The sequence below is a fragment of the Ananas comosus genome, unplaced genomic scaffold, assembly GCF_001540865.1.
Source record: "Ananas comosus cultivar F153 unplaced genomic scaffold, ASM154086v1, whole genome shotgun sequence".
NCBI lineage: Eukaryota > Viridiplantae > Streptophyta > Magnoliopsida > Poales > Bromeliaceae > Ananas > Ananas comosus.
The window spans coordinates 32,558-49,347 of record NW_017893599.1 but is presented as its reverse complement, the minus strand read 5'-3'; the positions used below and the strand labels follow the sequence as shown (position 1 = coordinate 49,347).

The 16,790-nt window shown below is 37.7% G+C and overlaps 2 protein-coding genes across 2 annotated transcripts; both read left to right on the top strand.

The window, feature by feature from the left end:
* Positions 1 to 2,056: 2,056 nt before the first annotated feature.
* Positions 2,057 to 10,529, top strand: LOC109706409 (probable leucine-rich repeat receptor-like protein kinase At5g49770). Its single transcript, XM_020227220.1, has 20 exons — positions 2,057 to 2,175; positions 2,291 to 2,465; positions 2,846 to 2,969; positions 3,105 to 3,176; positions 4,374 to 4,448; positions 4,714 to 4,785; positions 4,923 to 5,084; positions 5,493 to 5,567; positions 5,664 to 5,735; positions 5,875 to 5,946; positions 6,038 to 6,106; positions 6,515 to 6,589; positions 6,682 to 6,753; positions 6,856 to 6,990; positions 7,084 to 7,562; positions 8,037 to 8,189; positions 8,342 to 8,481; positions 8,577 to 8,796; positions 9,393 to 9,628; positions 9,807 to 10,529. The coding sequence occupies exons 2-20, from the start codon at positions 2,378 to 2,380 to the stop codon at positions 10,311 to 10,313; spliced, it is 2,898 nt and encodes a 965-aa protein (XP_020082809.1). The 5' UTR covers positions 2,057 to 2,175; positions 2,291 to 2,377; the 3' UTR covers positions 10,314 to 10,529.
* A 1,075-nt stretch (positions 10,530 to 11,604) lies between these two features.
* Positions 11,605 to 14,072, top strand: LOC109706410 (L-ascorbate oxidase homolog). The gene is made up of 4 exons (XM_020227221.1): positions 11,605 to 12,043; positions 12,144 to 12,603; positions 12,695 to 13,347; positions 13,464 to 14,072. Exons 1-4 carry the CDS (start codon positions 11,802 to 11,804, stop codon positions 13,759 to 13,761), a joined length of 1,653 nt encoding a protein of 550 aa, XP_020082810.1. The 5' UTR covers positions 11,605 to 11,801; the 3' UTR covers positions 13,762 to 14,072.
* The last annotated feature ends 2,718 nt before the right edge of the window (positions 14,073 to 16,790 follow it).

Here is a 16,790-nt window from a genome sequence, read left to right as displayed (position 1 = left end):
AAACAATAAGGTTGATCATCTTTGACTTGTTCTACATTTTTTTTTTGCTCGTGCCAATCCTTACGCGTTCACATTTGCTTCACATAAATGATAATAATACGTGCAAGTTACATAAAACCATGTGCATTACTATTTCTTCTTTCTTTTTTTATTAAAAAAAAATTGTAAAAAAAATTAATTTTTTTCGCCATGATTCCTAATTTCACACTTGTGTTTCCACGTTCAGCTTGACTTCTGAAATAACTTTTTTATCTAGAAAAATAAAAATTATAATGAGATTCAGAATAACGATCATGAATGGCGTTATAAATTACTAATTTGATTATTTCAAACATCGTGAAACATATCAATGTAATGTTGTTATTTACAAAAATAAATAACTTTTATTTATGTTTCTAGCTCAAATTTCATGTAGAGCCTTTTAATCTTATGAAGTGTTTTTATCAAGCTTTTATTTATTTTTTTTCCTTATTTAGCTATTTTACCAATTTTCTTATAATAATGTGCCATATCTTGCACATATTGTGGTGAAATAATGAGAGAAACACCCAAAAGAGTTGTACAAATTAATCAAACACTTATTATTAACCGAGAAATAATACATCAAGCAACGTCAACTACTTAACTTACTAACCTTCATATAATAAAAAAAATAAAAACAATAAAAAAAACAAGGGAAAAAAAAGAGCACGTCTTTGAATTGAATTTATTGTAAAAAGTTGAAGTTTTGTTTATTGTGATGGCCATTGTCTCAATTGTTTAAGATTTTTTTTGTTGTTTTTCATATTTGGTTAATTCTATAACATCAAAGAAGTTAAATTCAGAATTTAATGGTACTTTCAAATAAAAAGAGATAATAGAAAATAAATGTTGTTAATAAGTGTATGAACTTAATTGTTATATACGATTAAAATGTTACTAATGTAACACGAAATTACCGGTTAGAGAAATAATAAAAAAAATTAAAATCCACTAAACGGATGGTCGCCATGCGCGCAACAATTTATATTTTAAGAAATGTTTTAGATGGATAATTTTGTAATTATTAATAATTCTATACTTATTATTAATGTGTTGATAAATATATACAACCCTTCAGATTATATATATTATCTGATTAAAATTAATGTCTATATATTGTATCATAATAATAAATAAGGGTAAATTTTAAATACCACCTCTGTAGTTTCGCACTTTCTCACTTTAGTACCCTGTAATTTAAAGTGTATCAAGTTAGTACCCTGTAGTTTTATTTTTATCTTTTCGTCAGCTCCTCCATTAGTACTTCGTTAAATTATATATAAAAAACTACAGATACCCCACCTAGGTTTATCAAATATTTACTTTAGTACCCTTTAGCTTTAATTTTGTCACTGATTTAACGAAATAAATTAGTAAAAATGGATAATAGAAAGAGAAAGTTAAAACTAAAGGGTACTAAAGTGAGACCACAGGAGTGATATTTAAAGTTTTTCCTAATAATAATAATAATGAACACCCAACGAATTTTTTTATGGAGATAAAACTAATACGTGACAGCGACCGGGCACTCGCCACTGAAGTTTTATCCAAATTCAAGGAGTTTAGAAATCAAAATTTTGGGATGAGTCTTGGATGATGTGGTGGACCGGGTCTAGGCACAATATCTAGCCATCCAATGTCAAAGCACCGAAAGCATTGACTTTGTTCTCCTCTCCACCTAAACACACTATCATTAATCCATTATTCATTAATAATATATATATATATATAGAGAGATAATCCAAAGGCCAAATACTTCCAAATAGAAATTATTTAAACCCCAACTTGATTTAAAATACTTAGATAAAAGAAGCGTTTGTTGGTGGAATTTATGACTGGATCAATGCATGCAAAAGTTTGAAGGGTCCACAAACCATAACTACTACTCCATACAATATAATATCTTACATCTTAAATTATGACCAAAAAAAATGAATAAAAACAATAGTAAAATGTGTAGCATTAGTTTGAAAAAATCAATCTTTTGATCAATTCAAACAGCTGTACAATATTTATGTACTCATTCCTCTCTCTCTCTCTCTCTCTCTCTCCTTGTTGTTCGCACCATATTTGTGGAAATGGCAAAAGAGTCCAAATATCCAATGATCATGTGTGAGTTCCCCAAGAAGAGGATATAAAGTTTTGGCTTTTGTGGTAAGCCACTTTTTTTTAAAAATTTTTTGGGGGGGTGTTTGTATCCAAAAAAGAGTTATCATAGAGGAAAATGGATGAATTATCATGTTGCAAAATGATTGTGTGTTTTCTGCAGTGGTAGCTGGTTGAATCCAGGCCTTTGTTTTCTGACGCTGACAGCAATCAGAAAATTAACCAAACAAAATTCTGCCGGGGGGCCGGCATGGCGACGCACCGGCGGCTCCTCCTGCTGCTGTTCTTCTGCCTCGCCAGCGTCCGGGCCGGGCTCGCCGACACGAATTCTCAAGATGGTAGTAATCCTGTTCTTGTGCTTGGTTTGCAATTTGAAGATGAATTGGATTGTAGGAAATAGTAATTAAGAGAGAGTGATTCTGATGAGTTTTGCAGCTGAGTATAGGTGTAACAGGAATTTTTTGTCACAATATAATGATTTTATTATTGCTTGGTTTTGTTCATACTTTTGTACTTGCACACAACAAACTTCTAGGGAAAATTAGTGAAGGAAAATTATATGTTGAGAGTTACTATTTTAGGAACTTTGGATGATCAATAATTTGTTTTCTGATATGAGATCTTAGATAGGAAAATAGTAAAAAATAATAATAATAATAATAACTTTTTGATAAAATAAAATTGGACTAACAATGAATTGATGATGAACATGTAACAGTTGCTGCACTACAAGCCTTGATGAATAATTGGCAAAATGTACCACCAAACTGGGGACAAAACAGTGATCCCTGTGGTAGCCAATGGGATGGAATTATTTGCACCAATGGGAGGATCACATCACTGTGAGTAAATCAGTCCTATCAAATGATTTTATCTTCCAAAAAAACAACAACAATCAAAAAAAAAAGAAGAAGAAATTTCTATTTTTGTTCTCAATTTTGTTGCTTCTTCTCAAATTAGACCTGAAAATTTTGCAGGAGGTTACCATCCATGAGCCTCAAAGGTCAACTACCTGCTGATATAGCCCAGCTCTCTGCATTGAACTACTTGTAAGTCTTATTTTTCTTTTTAAAGCAAAACAAAAAAAAAGGTTGTAGATCAACAAATTTGTGGACTTTCTTTTTTTTTTCTGTCCTTATGAGAAGAAGAATCCTTTTTTTATAGAAAGAGAAAAATAGTATGTTTTCTGTTTCGTTTATTTTTTTTAAATAAACTACTTTGAAATGTAAAATAATTAAGTTTTGTACATAAAACTCCAGATACCAACCATTAAGACTTTTGTCACTTACTTTTGGAACGGTTGGTAAAGAGCTTATTTTTAAGTAAAATTTTGGGCTTTTTACGGGCCGAGATTAGCCTTTACTATGAGGTTGTATATAAGGAGCTCAATAGAGGGTCTTAAGTTGTTTTCTACTTGGATAGGATTGAGATTTTCTCATAATTTGGGTTTCTCTCCAACTCTTATTTTGATGCATCCCATGCATAGAATACTTAGAGGACTATTTACTCTTGTTGTAGAATGTAGTGTTGTTCGATGAGGTGCTTTTTCTAAGTTGTGTCATTAGGAGAAGCGCCGTACGAAAAATTCCTTTCTAGTTACTCTTTATACCAGAAGAAGCTTTAGTTCGGAGCTTTTTCTGTTGGGCCTCAGAATCTCATTTTAGCTTTATGCTACAGTTGTTGTTGTACCTCTAGTAGAGATGTATTCAACTTTAAACATAAGCAAAAGTGGGGCTAAACATGCATTTGTTGCCAGTGATGGGGAGTTTGGTTAGTGCTCTCCTTTCACTCTTGTTACAAAAATATGGCAATCCCATTTTTGGGCAGAAAATTTGGTTGTGTATTGTTTTTTTTTGCTCACCAAATGTTTGTTGTAATGCCACTGAGAAGTTCCTTAATCTATCGCAGATGAGTACCGGTAGTAGTAGTCTCTCCCAGCAAAATTTTCAAGGAAGAGAGCTGTAGATTCCAATTAAATTCTAAGTTTTTTTTTATCCCTTAGGATGAAATGTGGTGTCAAGAAAATTAAGTTGTAGGAAATTCGCAACATGAATGGTAAGTGAAATGTAACAACAAGAGTTAGTTCAAGCAGAAAATAGAGACATGATTCAAGTTGGTAATGATAATGTCAACAATACAAATTGGAAAGAAATAACTAACTAACAGGACTTTCGCATTGATATGCTTCAAAAGAGAAGGAAATAGAGTCATGGTTATGTGAAGGATTCTAACAGAAGCACTTTCAGGGACCTGTCCTCCAACCCCGACCTCGGCGGCCCACTTACTCCAAGTATCGGCAATCTGAAGCAGCTCACCACACTGTAAGTTCCAGCGGAATCTTTACATAATTTTCGTCTCCTTTTTCCCGAATCATATTAGAAGAGGTTTTTACATATATATATATATATATTGCAAAAAGTACACCTACAAATCTGAATATTAATGTACACCCCTCGAAAGTGCAGTTTCGATTCATGCGACTCATGCGGAAAGTTTTTTTTTTGTATCAGGAAAATGTTATTTTCTATGTGACTATGTTTTATCAGATTACTGAGTTGATTGGAATTATTGTTTGTACTTTCTCAGAATCTTGGCTGGTTGTAGCTTCACTGGCAACATTCCACAAGAGTTGGGCAATTTAGGACAGCTCTATTTCCTGTAAGAAGTGCTTAGAGATAGACATAGATCTTCATTCATTTTACTTCTTTAGATATTCTTGCTCTATTTGTCGACTAATTAAAATGGTTTTCTCTCTTCTTCTTCTTCTTCTTTTTTTTGTAAATTTACATTTGCAGGGCTTTAAACTCAAACAACTTCACTGGCAGAATACCTGGTACACTCGGTCTGCTCTCAAATCTCAATTGGTTCGATGTGGCCGAAAATCAATTGTCTGGACCTCTGCCAGTTTCATCGAACTCAACTCCTGGCTTGGACCTACTTGTCAATACACAGCATTTGTATGTTGACCTTAATCCAATTTCTTCACTAATTCTCTAAGACCATTAAATCCATTTGTTTTTCCGAAGTTGCGAAGAACGGGATTTCTTTTATGCTCTTCGAATTTAACATATGATGCACAATTTTGCATGATGTATGCACAGTTTTGGATAATTCACACTTGAAACCGCGCATCAATCATTAAACTTATGTATCGCTTCAAAACTGTGTGTCGACCATCATGAATGGTACATTTCGTACCTAGAGTAAATGAGCAGTTTGGTCCTAGAAGTAGAAAGTCACATACAAAAATGAAATTTCGATCCCTGAGGCCAAACATGTAATCGAAGTATTTAGGTATTACAATTTACTTGAATACAAATAATCCTCTCTTTTCTGTCTTTCTCTCTTTCTACTGTTATCAACAGCCATTTCAATAAGAACCAGCTGTCGGGACAGCTCCAAGAAAAGCTTTTCAACTCTAAGATGATCCTTATACACCTGTAAGCTAATAATTTTTCTCTTTTTTTTTCCGTTTTGTCGATTTTTATGTCTATTTAGATAAAATGACAGTTATTTTGTTATTATTTTTTGGGCAGATTATTTGATGGAAATAAATTTACCGGGCCAATCCCAACATCAGTAGGACTTCTGCAAAAACTCCAGATTCTGTGAGTGCCATATGAACACCATTGAACCGAATCTATTTGTTCAACCTTTTCAATTTATTTATACATTTACTCTTTTGATTCCTAGCCAACTATGTGTTGTTTGAATGATATATTGATGACTAGTTGCTTCTTGAAACAGCCGGCTTGATAAAAACCAATTCAGCGGTAACATTCCTGCATCAATCACCAACCTAACTACTCTTAACGAGCTGTAAGTAATCTGAGATCAAACATAATGAAGGCAGTAAAAGAAGACAATTTCCGTTTGTACTAAATAACACTTTACTGCACTATTTTTGCAGGCACTTAGCAGGAAATGAACTTCAGGGAACAGTCCCAGATCTCAGTGCATTAACCAACCTCAACTACGTGTAAGTAGTAGTTTTAATTTGCTTATAGTTTTTGCTGAGAATGCTGCTTACAGTTGCAATATTGGCAACCTTGGTTCGACTTGGTCAAGATTCGTCAAGCTCATCGAAATCAGGATGAGTTTTCGAGTTCGCATAAAGTCAAATCAACTTTGACCAAGTCTCGACTTCGGGTCTCGCACATGCAAGCTTGTGGCCAAGTGCCATTTAAGTATGACTCAAAGCACCAAAACTCTTTAGAGTCTCCTGAACAGCTGAAAGTTTCAAACTAGTGCTTTTGCTTTTAGGCAGAAAAGCTCCGAAATTCTTGTTAGCCGAACTCCTGATTCTTGAAAGCTTTTGCTTTAGGCAAAAATAGTCGCTTACTATGCATGAGTGATAAATGGCAATGCCTTTCTTTTCATATTACAGGGATTTGAGCAACAATACCTTCGATTCTTCACCTGCTCCGCCTTGGTTCTCGACATTGACATCTCTCAATGCTCTGTAAGTTCTCCGAGAAAATAATTGTTTAGTAAATTTACTTCGGTTAGCAATATAATTTCTAACCTAAAACCATACCACTTGTCAAAAATCAGATTTTGGCAGAGGGGAGGGCTTACTGGGAAAATCCCTACGTCGTTATTCGCATTGCCTCAACTGCAGCAAGTGTAAGTTTACAAGAACAATGTAAAATATCTCGGAATTCAAGAATAGGCATCGGCCGTAATAAATCTAATGATCATTCCATCCTTTTTTGCAATTCCTGGCAGTGTGTTGGCTACCAATACATTTAACGGCACGCTCAACATGAGCAGCAACCTCGGCCCAGACCTACAGACTGTAGATTTCCAAGACAATGCTATTACGCAAATCGATATCGCTTCATCCTATAGCAACACCCTAATGTAAGTTTTGAACATATCGTAGTTTATACTACAAGCGACATGATTCTTCTTCTTTTTTTTTTTCCCTTTTTTAATTTTTCTTTTCTTCTGCAGACTTGTAGGGAACCCTGTGTGCTTAGACTCTCAATACGCAAATGGCTTATTCTGCCAGCTGAAGCAAAAGGTAGTAACTCCATACACTACCAGTCTAGCCAAGTGCGGTAACAGCAGTGCTTGCCCTGTTGATCAGAGTCTAAGTCCTCAGAGTTGCTCTTGTGCCTATCCGTACCAAGGATCGCTGGTATTTAGAGCACCCTTATTCGCCGACCTAACAAATAGCACACTGTTCCAGTCACTAGAGTCGAGCCTTTGGACTAAGCTCGAGCTCGCTCCCAACGCGGTTTACCTTTCAGATCTCCACTTCAGTAGTGATGGCTATCTCTATATTCAAGTGGAGTTCTTTTCCTCTACCGGAACGTCCTTTAACCGGTCGGAAATCATAAGAATCGGGTCCGATCTAACTAACCAAATTTGGAAGGCCCCACCTATTTTTGGACCCTATTACTTCCTTGGATATCCATATTTCTCCACAGGTACTACTTATTCCCTCCTTTTCAAGTAAATATGATTATGCCAAAATCAAAATTGCACTAAAATTTCGCTTTGGTCGCATTTAACTTTTTGCAATTGATGCACTGCGCTCCCAATTTTTTAAGATCAAAGCTAGCCCATAAGTCAGGCCGATTTGGTTTAGTGAAATGATGATGCTGCAGCTACAACCTATGATAGTGGCCAAGTGCTTCATAAAATTTTAGTTTTTTAGCAGCTGAATCAGCTGCGAGTCATCGTTTCATTCGAAACATTAATGACACTCAAGCGGTGGACCCAATTGCAAAAAAAAAGTTAGCATCAAGCGCTTGAAATGCAAGAAATTAAGGTTTACTGACCTGCATGAGTTTTCGAGCTAAGTTTCATGACAAATGGCGTAGTAAAGCCTGTCTTTTCTGGACAATAAGTTTGTCTAATGTTTTCTTCTAGAAGAAACTGATGAAGTTAATATACATTAGGTGGGAGCGGAGGAAGTTCCTCGATGAGTACAGGAGTTATAGCTGGGATATCGGTTGCTTGTGCTCTTCTTTTGATCGGACTCGTTGTTGTGGGGTTGTATGCTTTGCGACAAAGGAAAGCTCGAAGGGAGGCCAAAACAACCAACCCTTTTGGTAATGTGCCAAACCTATGATACGAATTACGATAAATGAAGCTATTGTGCATCCAAATTCTCAACAATTTGGATGTAGAATTCTGAATATAATTTTGCAGATAAGGAACATGAAAGTGCAATAACTTGTTGGCTACATATGAAAAATTTCAGCTTCTTGGGGGGTTGGCGGCAAAGATGACGGATCTGCTCCACAGCTGAAAGGAGCAAGATGGTTCTCATTCGACGAAATGAAGAAGTGCACCAACAATTTCTCCGGAAACAATGAAATAGGAGCCGGAGGCTATGGCAATGTAGCTATAACCAAAATTTTCGTCTATGTTCTTACGCGAAAGAAAACTTACTCTAGTTGCTCACATTTTGTGCAATTTACAACTACCTTTTGTAGGTCTATAAAGGAGTACTTACGAACGGGCAAATAGTCGCGATAAAAAGAGCACAGCAAGGATCGATGCAAGGCGCATTAGAGTTCAAAACTGAGATAGAGTTGCTGTCGAGGGTTCATCACAAGAACCTAGTAGGCCTTGTTGGCTTTTGCTTCGATCAAGGGGAGCAGATGCTGGTGTATGAATACATTCCTAACGGGACTTTGAGGGATAACTTGATCGGTACGTCCTTTTCCTTCGCCTCATAAAGCTATTAAGCATTCAAATACCCCCTTTTACGGACCTTGTCGACTCTACTGGGTCGTGCCAACAAGGTATTGGGACTGTACAGCCCTTGCCAATGGCACCGCTCAGAACCCAATTCTTTCCTTTCCAAAATTTTCAATTTATAACTGTTGTTCTTTGTGGATTCGAATACTTCTATGGAAATTCATGAAATTAGTAACAAACAGGGGTAAATCTTTTAGTGTTATTTATTGTAAGTTTTACGCATGCATTTACATTTAAAATGGAATTTTATCTGGCTTTTCAGAAATTTCTTTAAAGGTAGCAAGTGATATTACCGAAAGAGCACAAAACACGTTTCAAAACAATCGGAATAAATTATTGTTAGAAACCCCTGTTCCAAACTGTGTCGGTATGAGGTCATATGTCGATAGCATGATAGTGTCCTCACAGTAGAGCGTGCGCGTCTTACCATGCCAACCAGTTCTTGGCACGGATATGTGCCACGGCACTTAAATCTTTGCTTCTAATTATGCCTTATTTCTCTTTAATCAACAATTAAATCTTTCCTTTGTTGGTGAATTAAATCGCAGGGAAAGGCGGAATGCACTTGGACTGGATGAAGAGACTAAAAATCGCCTTAGGCGCTGCTAGGGGACTAGCATATCTTCACGAGCTTGCCGACCCGCCGATCATCCATAGAGATATCAAGTCGACTAATATCTTATTGGATGAGAACTTAAACGCAAAGGTTGCCGATTTTGGGCTTTCGAAGCTAGTCTTGGACAGCCAAAAGGGGCATGTTTCTACTCAAGTCAAAGGAACATTGGTAAGCATATACTTCGACTTCTCCTCACACTTCTAAACATCCTATTGACGTGCAGATGCAACCCAAATAAGTCGAAAGGAGTCTAGAACGCGGGAAACCGCCCTAAATATCGCAATTTGTGATCAGGATAATCTTAAAACGAAGCTTTTCATTTTCTTGATTATTTTTTGTTTTGTAGGGCTATTTGGATCCTGAGTACTACATGACCAAACAACTCTCGGAAAAGAGCGATGTATATAGCTTCGGCGTGGTCATGCTTGAACTAATATCTTCAAGGCTACCTATAGAGAAGGGCAAGTACATTGTTCGTGAAGTGAGAATGGCGATCGATCAATACGACCAAGAGTACTACGGATTACAAGACATCATAGACCCCTTGATTAAAATCTCGGTCAAGCTCGTAGGCTTCAGGCGGTTCGTGCAGTTGGCAATGGAATGTGTCGAAGAATCGGCCTCAAACCGGCCCACGATGAACGAGGTGGTAAAAGAAATCGAAATTATAATGCAGAATGAGGGAGTAAGTACTACGTCAAATTCGGCACAATCATCTGCGACGGAGTTTGGCAATGCAAGAGGTGCTCCTCGCCATCCTTATGAGGAGCAGGTACCGATAAGAGACGAGGGAAGCAGCGCTTTTGCATACAGTGGCGGATACTCCTACGAAGTGAATGTCGAACCGAAGTAGACATAATTCTTTCATTCTTTTTTCTCTCTCTTTTTCTCCTTTTTGTTGGTTTTGATTGGTAATTGTTGGTGCACAGTTTCAAACAAAGCAAGTGATGTTGTGTATGTGACACTAAAAGTGATGTTCTTCATTTTTTTTTTGTTTCTTTTTTTTGTTTCTTTGATGAAGAGACAAAGCCTTGGTTTGATCTTTCTTAATATATAGAGTTTCTCAATTTGCACCAAAATGAAAGATTTATGCACAATGGCTGGATCTTTGTGCACACGAAGTGCGCGCTTTCATGGCCAAGTTCACAATCTGCCATATTTAGTTCTTTATCTGCATCTCTTTACTATTTCAAACAAGTAAATTTATACTAGAACTAATGGTGTAATTTAACTCAGATAACAAAATTCATTTGCATTTATTTTGGCACTTTGATTCCTTTGTACATGTCTTAACACTATTAAGCACAGATAATTGTATATGGTTCTAAATTTTGTTCAGGGAACTGTCTTCTAAAAATTCTATGAGATCTGGAGAAGCTTGAAGCAGAAGCGAAGGTTATAACTAAACAGGAAATGCATATAATCATGTTTGAAGTGCCAGTAACTACTATCGAAATGATAACAACTGATTTGTTTCGGATTGTAAGCAGAATACGTGAGAAAGTACGTATTCTCTCTTTTTTTATATATAAGTGGTATCGCATCGCACAAATCGTACTGATTTTTTTATATATATGTTTCCGCTTCAACTATTTTGAGCTATGGTTGAGCTCAATACCAACACTACTTGCTAATAGGGTCCCAAAACACCATCCTCAAGGAAAAATTCAAACCCAAACCACCAACAAAATAGGATCCCAAACACACATTCACAAAAACCAACCAATATTACAAAAAAAAAAAAAGAAAAGAAGTAAAATAGTAAAATTCAAAAACTCCAAAAATAAATAAAAAAAAATATAAAAATGGGCCGAGTCGCTCGCGATTCGGGCCGGGCCGGGCCGGGCCTTTGAACCGGAGAATTCGGACCGTGCCCGAATCGAACCTTAGTTAAAACAAGGAAACGCGGATCGTCCCGACACGGCCCACATTCAAAAACCAGAAGAAAAGGTCAAAAACGCTAACCACCCACTGAACAGGAGCCAAACACATGCACACAAATCCATGCAGGGAGGAACGCAATCCGAGGAGCAACGTGTGATGGAGAAGGGGTGCGTTGACCGACCCCCCCTGGGTCAACCCTTCCTACAATCCCACCTTATAAAAACCCCCTACACCCTCGCCACCATAGACCGAAGATCCCCGGTTAGCTTCTCTCTCTTTCTCTCTCTCTCTCTCTCTCTTTTTTCTTTCCACACACATCCACAAAGCTAGCCGGGTTCTTCCATGGGCTCCCCATAAAACCAAAAAAGAAATTCGAAATTTGCGCGTATTTTCGACTGCTTCGTCTTCTTTCCACGCAGCAGCGAAAGAGAAATTAAGAGAAAAATCTAGGCTGAGGATGTCGCGCGCGGCGGCGGTGGTGCTGTCGGTGGTGGCGGTGCTGGCGCTGGTGAGCGCGGAGGACCCGTACCTTTATTTTACGTGGGAAGTGACGTACGGGACGATCGCGCCGCTCGGCGTCCCCCAGCGGGCCGTCCTCATCAACGGGCAGTTCCCCGGGCCCGAGATCAACTGCACCAGCAACAACAACATCGTCATCAACGTCTATAACTATCTCGACGAGCCCTTCCTCCTCTCATGGTTAGGACGGAATGATAATGTGACATCTTAATTATTATCATCAGACGGTAACATATTTTATTTAATTTATATGTGCATATGCGTGTGCGCGCGCACGTAGGAATGGGATCCAGCATAGGAAGAACTCGTGGCAGGACGGGATGCAGGGGACGAACTGCCCGATTTTGCCGGGGCAGAACTTCACGTACCACTGGCAGCCCAAGGACCAGATCGGCAGCTTCTTCTACTTCCCGTCCCTCGGCATGCACAAGGCGGCAGGCGGATTCGGCAGCCTCCGCGTCCACAGCCGACTCCTCATCCCCGTCCCCTTCGACCCCCCCGCCGACGAGTTCACCGCCCTCATCGGCGACTGGTACACCAAGGACCACGCCGTCCTCGCCCGCCTCCTCGAAGCCGGCCGCAGCATCGGCCGCCCCGCCGGCATCCTTATCAACGGCAAATCCGGCAAGGACGCCGCCGGCAAGGACGATCCCCCGCTCTTCACCGTCGAGGCCGGAAAGATCTACCGCTTCCGCGTCTGCAACGTCGGCCTCAAGACCTCCCTCAACTTCCGCGTTCAGGTCGTAATGACCGGCAACTTTTCAGCAGAACTACTTAAGTTGTCAAAGAACGGTGTTTGAATGTTCGTTTGTTTTTTTTTTTTTTTTCCAGGGCCACACCCTGAAGCTCGTTGAGATGGACGGATCGCACACCGTGCAGAACACGTACGACTCGCTCGACGTCCACGTCGGCCAGTGCTACTCGGTGCTCGTGACCGCCGACCAGGCCGTTGGCGACTACTACGTCGTTGCATCGACCCGGTTCGTGAAACAGGTGCAGACTGCGACCGCGGTGCTCCGTTATGTTGGTTCCACCGCCCCGCCGTCCGCTGTCCTCCCCGAGGCACCCTCCGGCTGGGCCTGGTCCCTCAACCAGTGGCGCTCCTTCCGCTGGAACCTCACCGCCAGCGCCGCCCGCCCCAACCCCCAGGGCTCCTACCACTACGGCAGCATCAACATCACCCGCACCATCAAGCTCGCCAACTCCCGCGCACGCGTTGACGGCAAGCTCCGTTTCGCCCTCAACGGCGTCTCCCACGTCAACACCGACACCCCCGTGAAGCTCGCCGAGTACTTCAACGTCTCCGACGGCGTGTTCAAGTACAACCTCATCAGCGACGTGCCCCCCGCCGCTGACGCCGCCGTCACCATCGCCCCCAACATCATCACCGCCGAGTTCCGCACCTTCATCGAGATCGTGTTCGAGAACCCCGAGAAGAGCATCCAGTCCTACCACCTCGACGGCTACTCCTTCTTCCCCGTCGGGTATATCACTACAGCATTTACCGAACACGCATTACACGGATACTTTACTAGTATATATATACATACATATATACATACATACAGTTGACTGATCAGTTTTGCTATGTGAATTGTAGGATGGGGCCGGGGAAGTGGACACCGGAGAGCCGGAAGGCGTACAACCTGCTGGACGCGGTGAGCCGGCACACGATCCAGGTGTACCCGCGGTCGTGGACGGCGATCATGCTGACGTTCGACAACGCGGGGATGTGGAACCTGCGGTCGGAGATCTGGGAGCGCCACTACCTCGGCCAGCAGCTCTACGTCAGCGTCTTGTCGCCGGCACGGTCGCTCCGCGACGAGTACAACATGCCCGACAACGCCATCCGGTGCGGCGCCGTCGTCAGCCTCCCGCTGCCGCCATCTTACGTGTGAGAATCAATAAAAAAAAATTATAATAATAATAATAATAAAAAAATGCAGATTGATCCGGCGGCAGCTGACGTGGCCCAGCGGGAAGGTCGACGTGGCATGAAATTGTTTATTATTATTTTTTTAAGGAGAGGAATTGAGAAAAGAGAAAGTTTGCTTGGATTAATGAAATTTGGATAATGGTGTTGTTGTAATAATGGTTCTGATAATAATAACAAAAATGGGCCACTGTAATTTTTTTTTTATTTAAATTTTTGGTGCTATATGTAATCGGATGCACTCTCGAAATTCAAATATGGGAGCATTTTAACTCATTCATTTATTTATTATTCAATTTATTGAATAAGTTTGGCGATTTAATTTGATTTATTTATTTCTCTATATATGTGCAATTTCTACATTTCTAAGCCATGGTATATATATCTCTCCCCAGTTATTAATAACATGCATGTGTGGGTTAATCTACGCACAAAGTAGGATGCTTAATTGAAACAAATTAAAATTTTTTTTTAGGACTAAATTTTGAAAAAAAAAAAACCCAATCGTTTTGATTCAATGTGATCAATTGAAAATGTATTTGTTTACGGCAAAATTGTAAAAGATCCTACCCAAACTATTATGCCCTTAATTTGACATAAATTTTCAATTTTAAAACATTTAATGTTGCTATCTAATTGTTTTCTTTTGATTTCTGAAAACTTCTTTGGTAAATTTGGTTAGAATTTGATAGTTTTTATTATAAAGCTGTTTTAATTAATACACTACCTAATAATAAAGTATATTTTATCAAATTGTAAAATATTTTGTCGAAAAGACTAAAAATTTTCATTAAAACAGGTCTAATTATAAAGATGTATAATACACTACCTAATAATAATTATTTTATCAAATTGTAAAATATTTTGTCAAAAAGGTACTCAAAATTTTCATTAACTTTCAGCAAAATTTGCGTTAAATATACTATAAAATTAAATAGTAAAATTAAAATTTTTATAGTTCAAATATTTATTTAAAATATGATATACTTCAGGTTGACATATATGATTTTAATTTCTCTTTTAGAACATTATAAATATATAGTTTATTTGGATGTAAAGGTCTGTTTGCAAACGGTAAGTCAGAAAGCGAGAAATTTGTGAATTACACGAACTCGACTTCGCGGCCACCCCACCAAAGTCAAAAGGCCGAACTGGCATAATTCTAAGATCTAAATTTAGTAATATAATAGCTAAAAATTTTATTTTTATATTTAGAAAACTTAAAAAAATCTAAAACATTTATAGTTTTTTTTCTTTTCTAATATTTAAAATTGCGGTTGTAACCGCTATTAAAAAAGTATGTAGTTACCGACTGTCCCTAAAGCAAGTGGCAAAGAATTTGATGGTTGGTACCCGAGGTTCCAAGTTCGAATCCTAGTTGATTCACATTTACAGTTAAGCTTATTTCTAAATGAAATAAACGAAGCGGGTAGCGTCCTACCTATCTCTTAAGAAAATATATATATATATAGTTGCATATTTTTTGGATAACTATTGCGATCGTATTTTTATAGTGAAAAATAATGCTTTTAGTTATCACATCATTAAACTAGGCCTAAGTGGAAATTTTTGTGACGAAATAAATACTAATATCTATTTTTTTTTTTTCAAAATTATGAATTCAACCTCCTAGAACCTTACAGAAAGAAACATGCCTTAACACATTTTGCAAGATATATATTTTTAAATATAGTTTATGCTGCTTTTTCCACTGTGCACTACTTTAAAAAGAGCACTAGTGTAATGATCAGCGCTTCGCGGTGGGAGGTCGTAACATTAAGAGCTAATAATATGATTTTTATTATATTTATTTATCACGAGACATACAGATATATATAATATTCATAGAGAAATACTTCTATACACCGGCTAATTTAAATCCGACCATTCAATTTTTGAGGTTAAGATTGACTTTTACACAATGGTAACATGCTCAACAGGTTACCAATCAATCATAAAGATAATATTTGAAACTATGCATTAGCTAATTACCAAATTTGATAATATCCAACAAAATTTCATGTTTCATAATTTTAATTTAGTTACTACCACACTTAGATAATGGCTAATTTCATAAGTGTAAATTCTTCATAAATTCGAATTTAAAAATTAACTTGAGTTTAACTTTATATTATAATTGTATAAATTAAATTTAAAAATTCTAGAAAGAAAAAATTTACTATTTAACGAGTAAACATTTCAATTCATTGTCAATTCAATATTAAACTTAACATGAAAGCTTCAAAAAATTAATGTTACTATCTTTTAAAATTGTAATTTAATTAGTGTATTTATAAACTTTATTATTTATTTAAATAAAAGATTTCTTACATTTTAAAGTAAGTTGAAATTATTAATTCACATATTGAAAAACGCATTAAATTTCAAAAATATTGAATCAATTTAAATTTTAAATTTAGATTTTTAATTTATATTATGACTTAAAAATAAATTTGTTTTAACTATTTAAACATAAATTTCGATTTTAAAATGATTTTAAATTCATAAATCTCTAATTTATGACTCTAAATGTGAGTGATCATAAGTATTATTAAATATCGCATTTTTAAAAATTAAATAATTTAACTTAAAAATTTATTTTCTCCATGATTTAAGGTAGTAGTGCAAAACTTTCCAATCATTAGCATCTTTTTTTTCAAAAAGCCCCTTAGATCACATGCGTGGAGACCGCTACTTTTCTGTACATAGTAGGTCATTTTTTTTTATGCATAAATCTTAACTCTTCATGATTAAAAATAAACGGCCTAAGATTAGAACGGGTTTGCAGTATTGTCATATTTGGTATCATGTAAGGAACTAAATTATAATATGATTATCTAATACAGATGCACGCGGCGGCCCGCCACGCGGCCTGCCGCCTGCCTTGCGCCCGCAGCGCCACCGCGCCACAAAGGAAGCGCGTAGTCGCTGCGGCGAGGCTGAGCGCTTCGTGTCATTCTGACACTCCAAAGTGGAGGATGGAAAATAATAGCA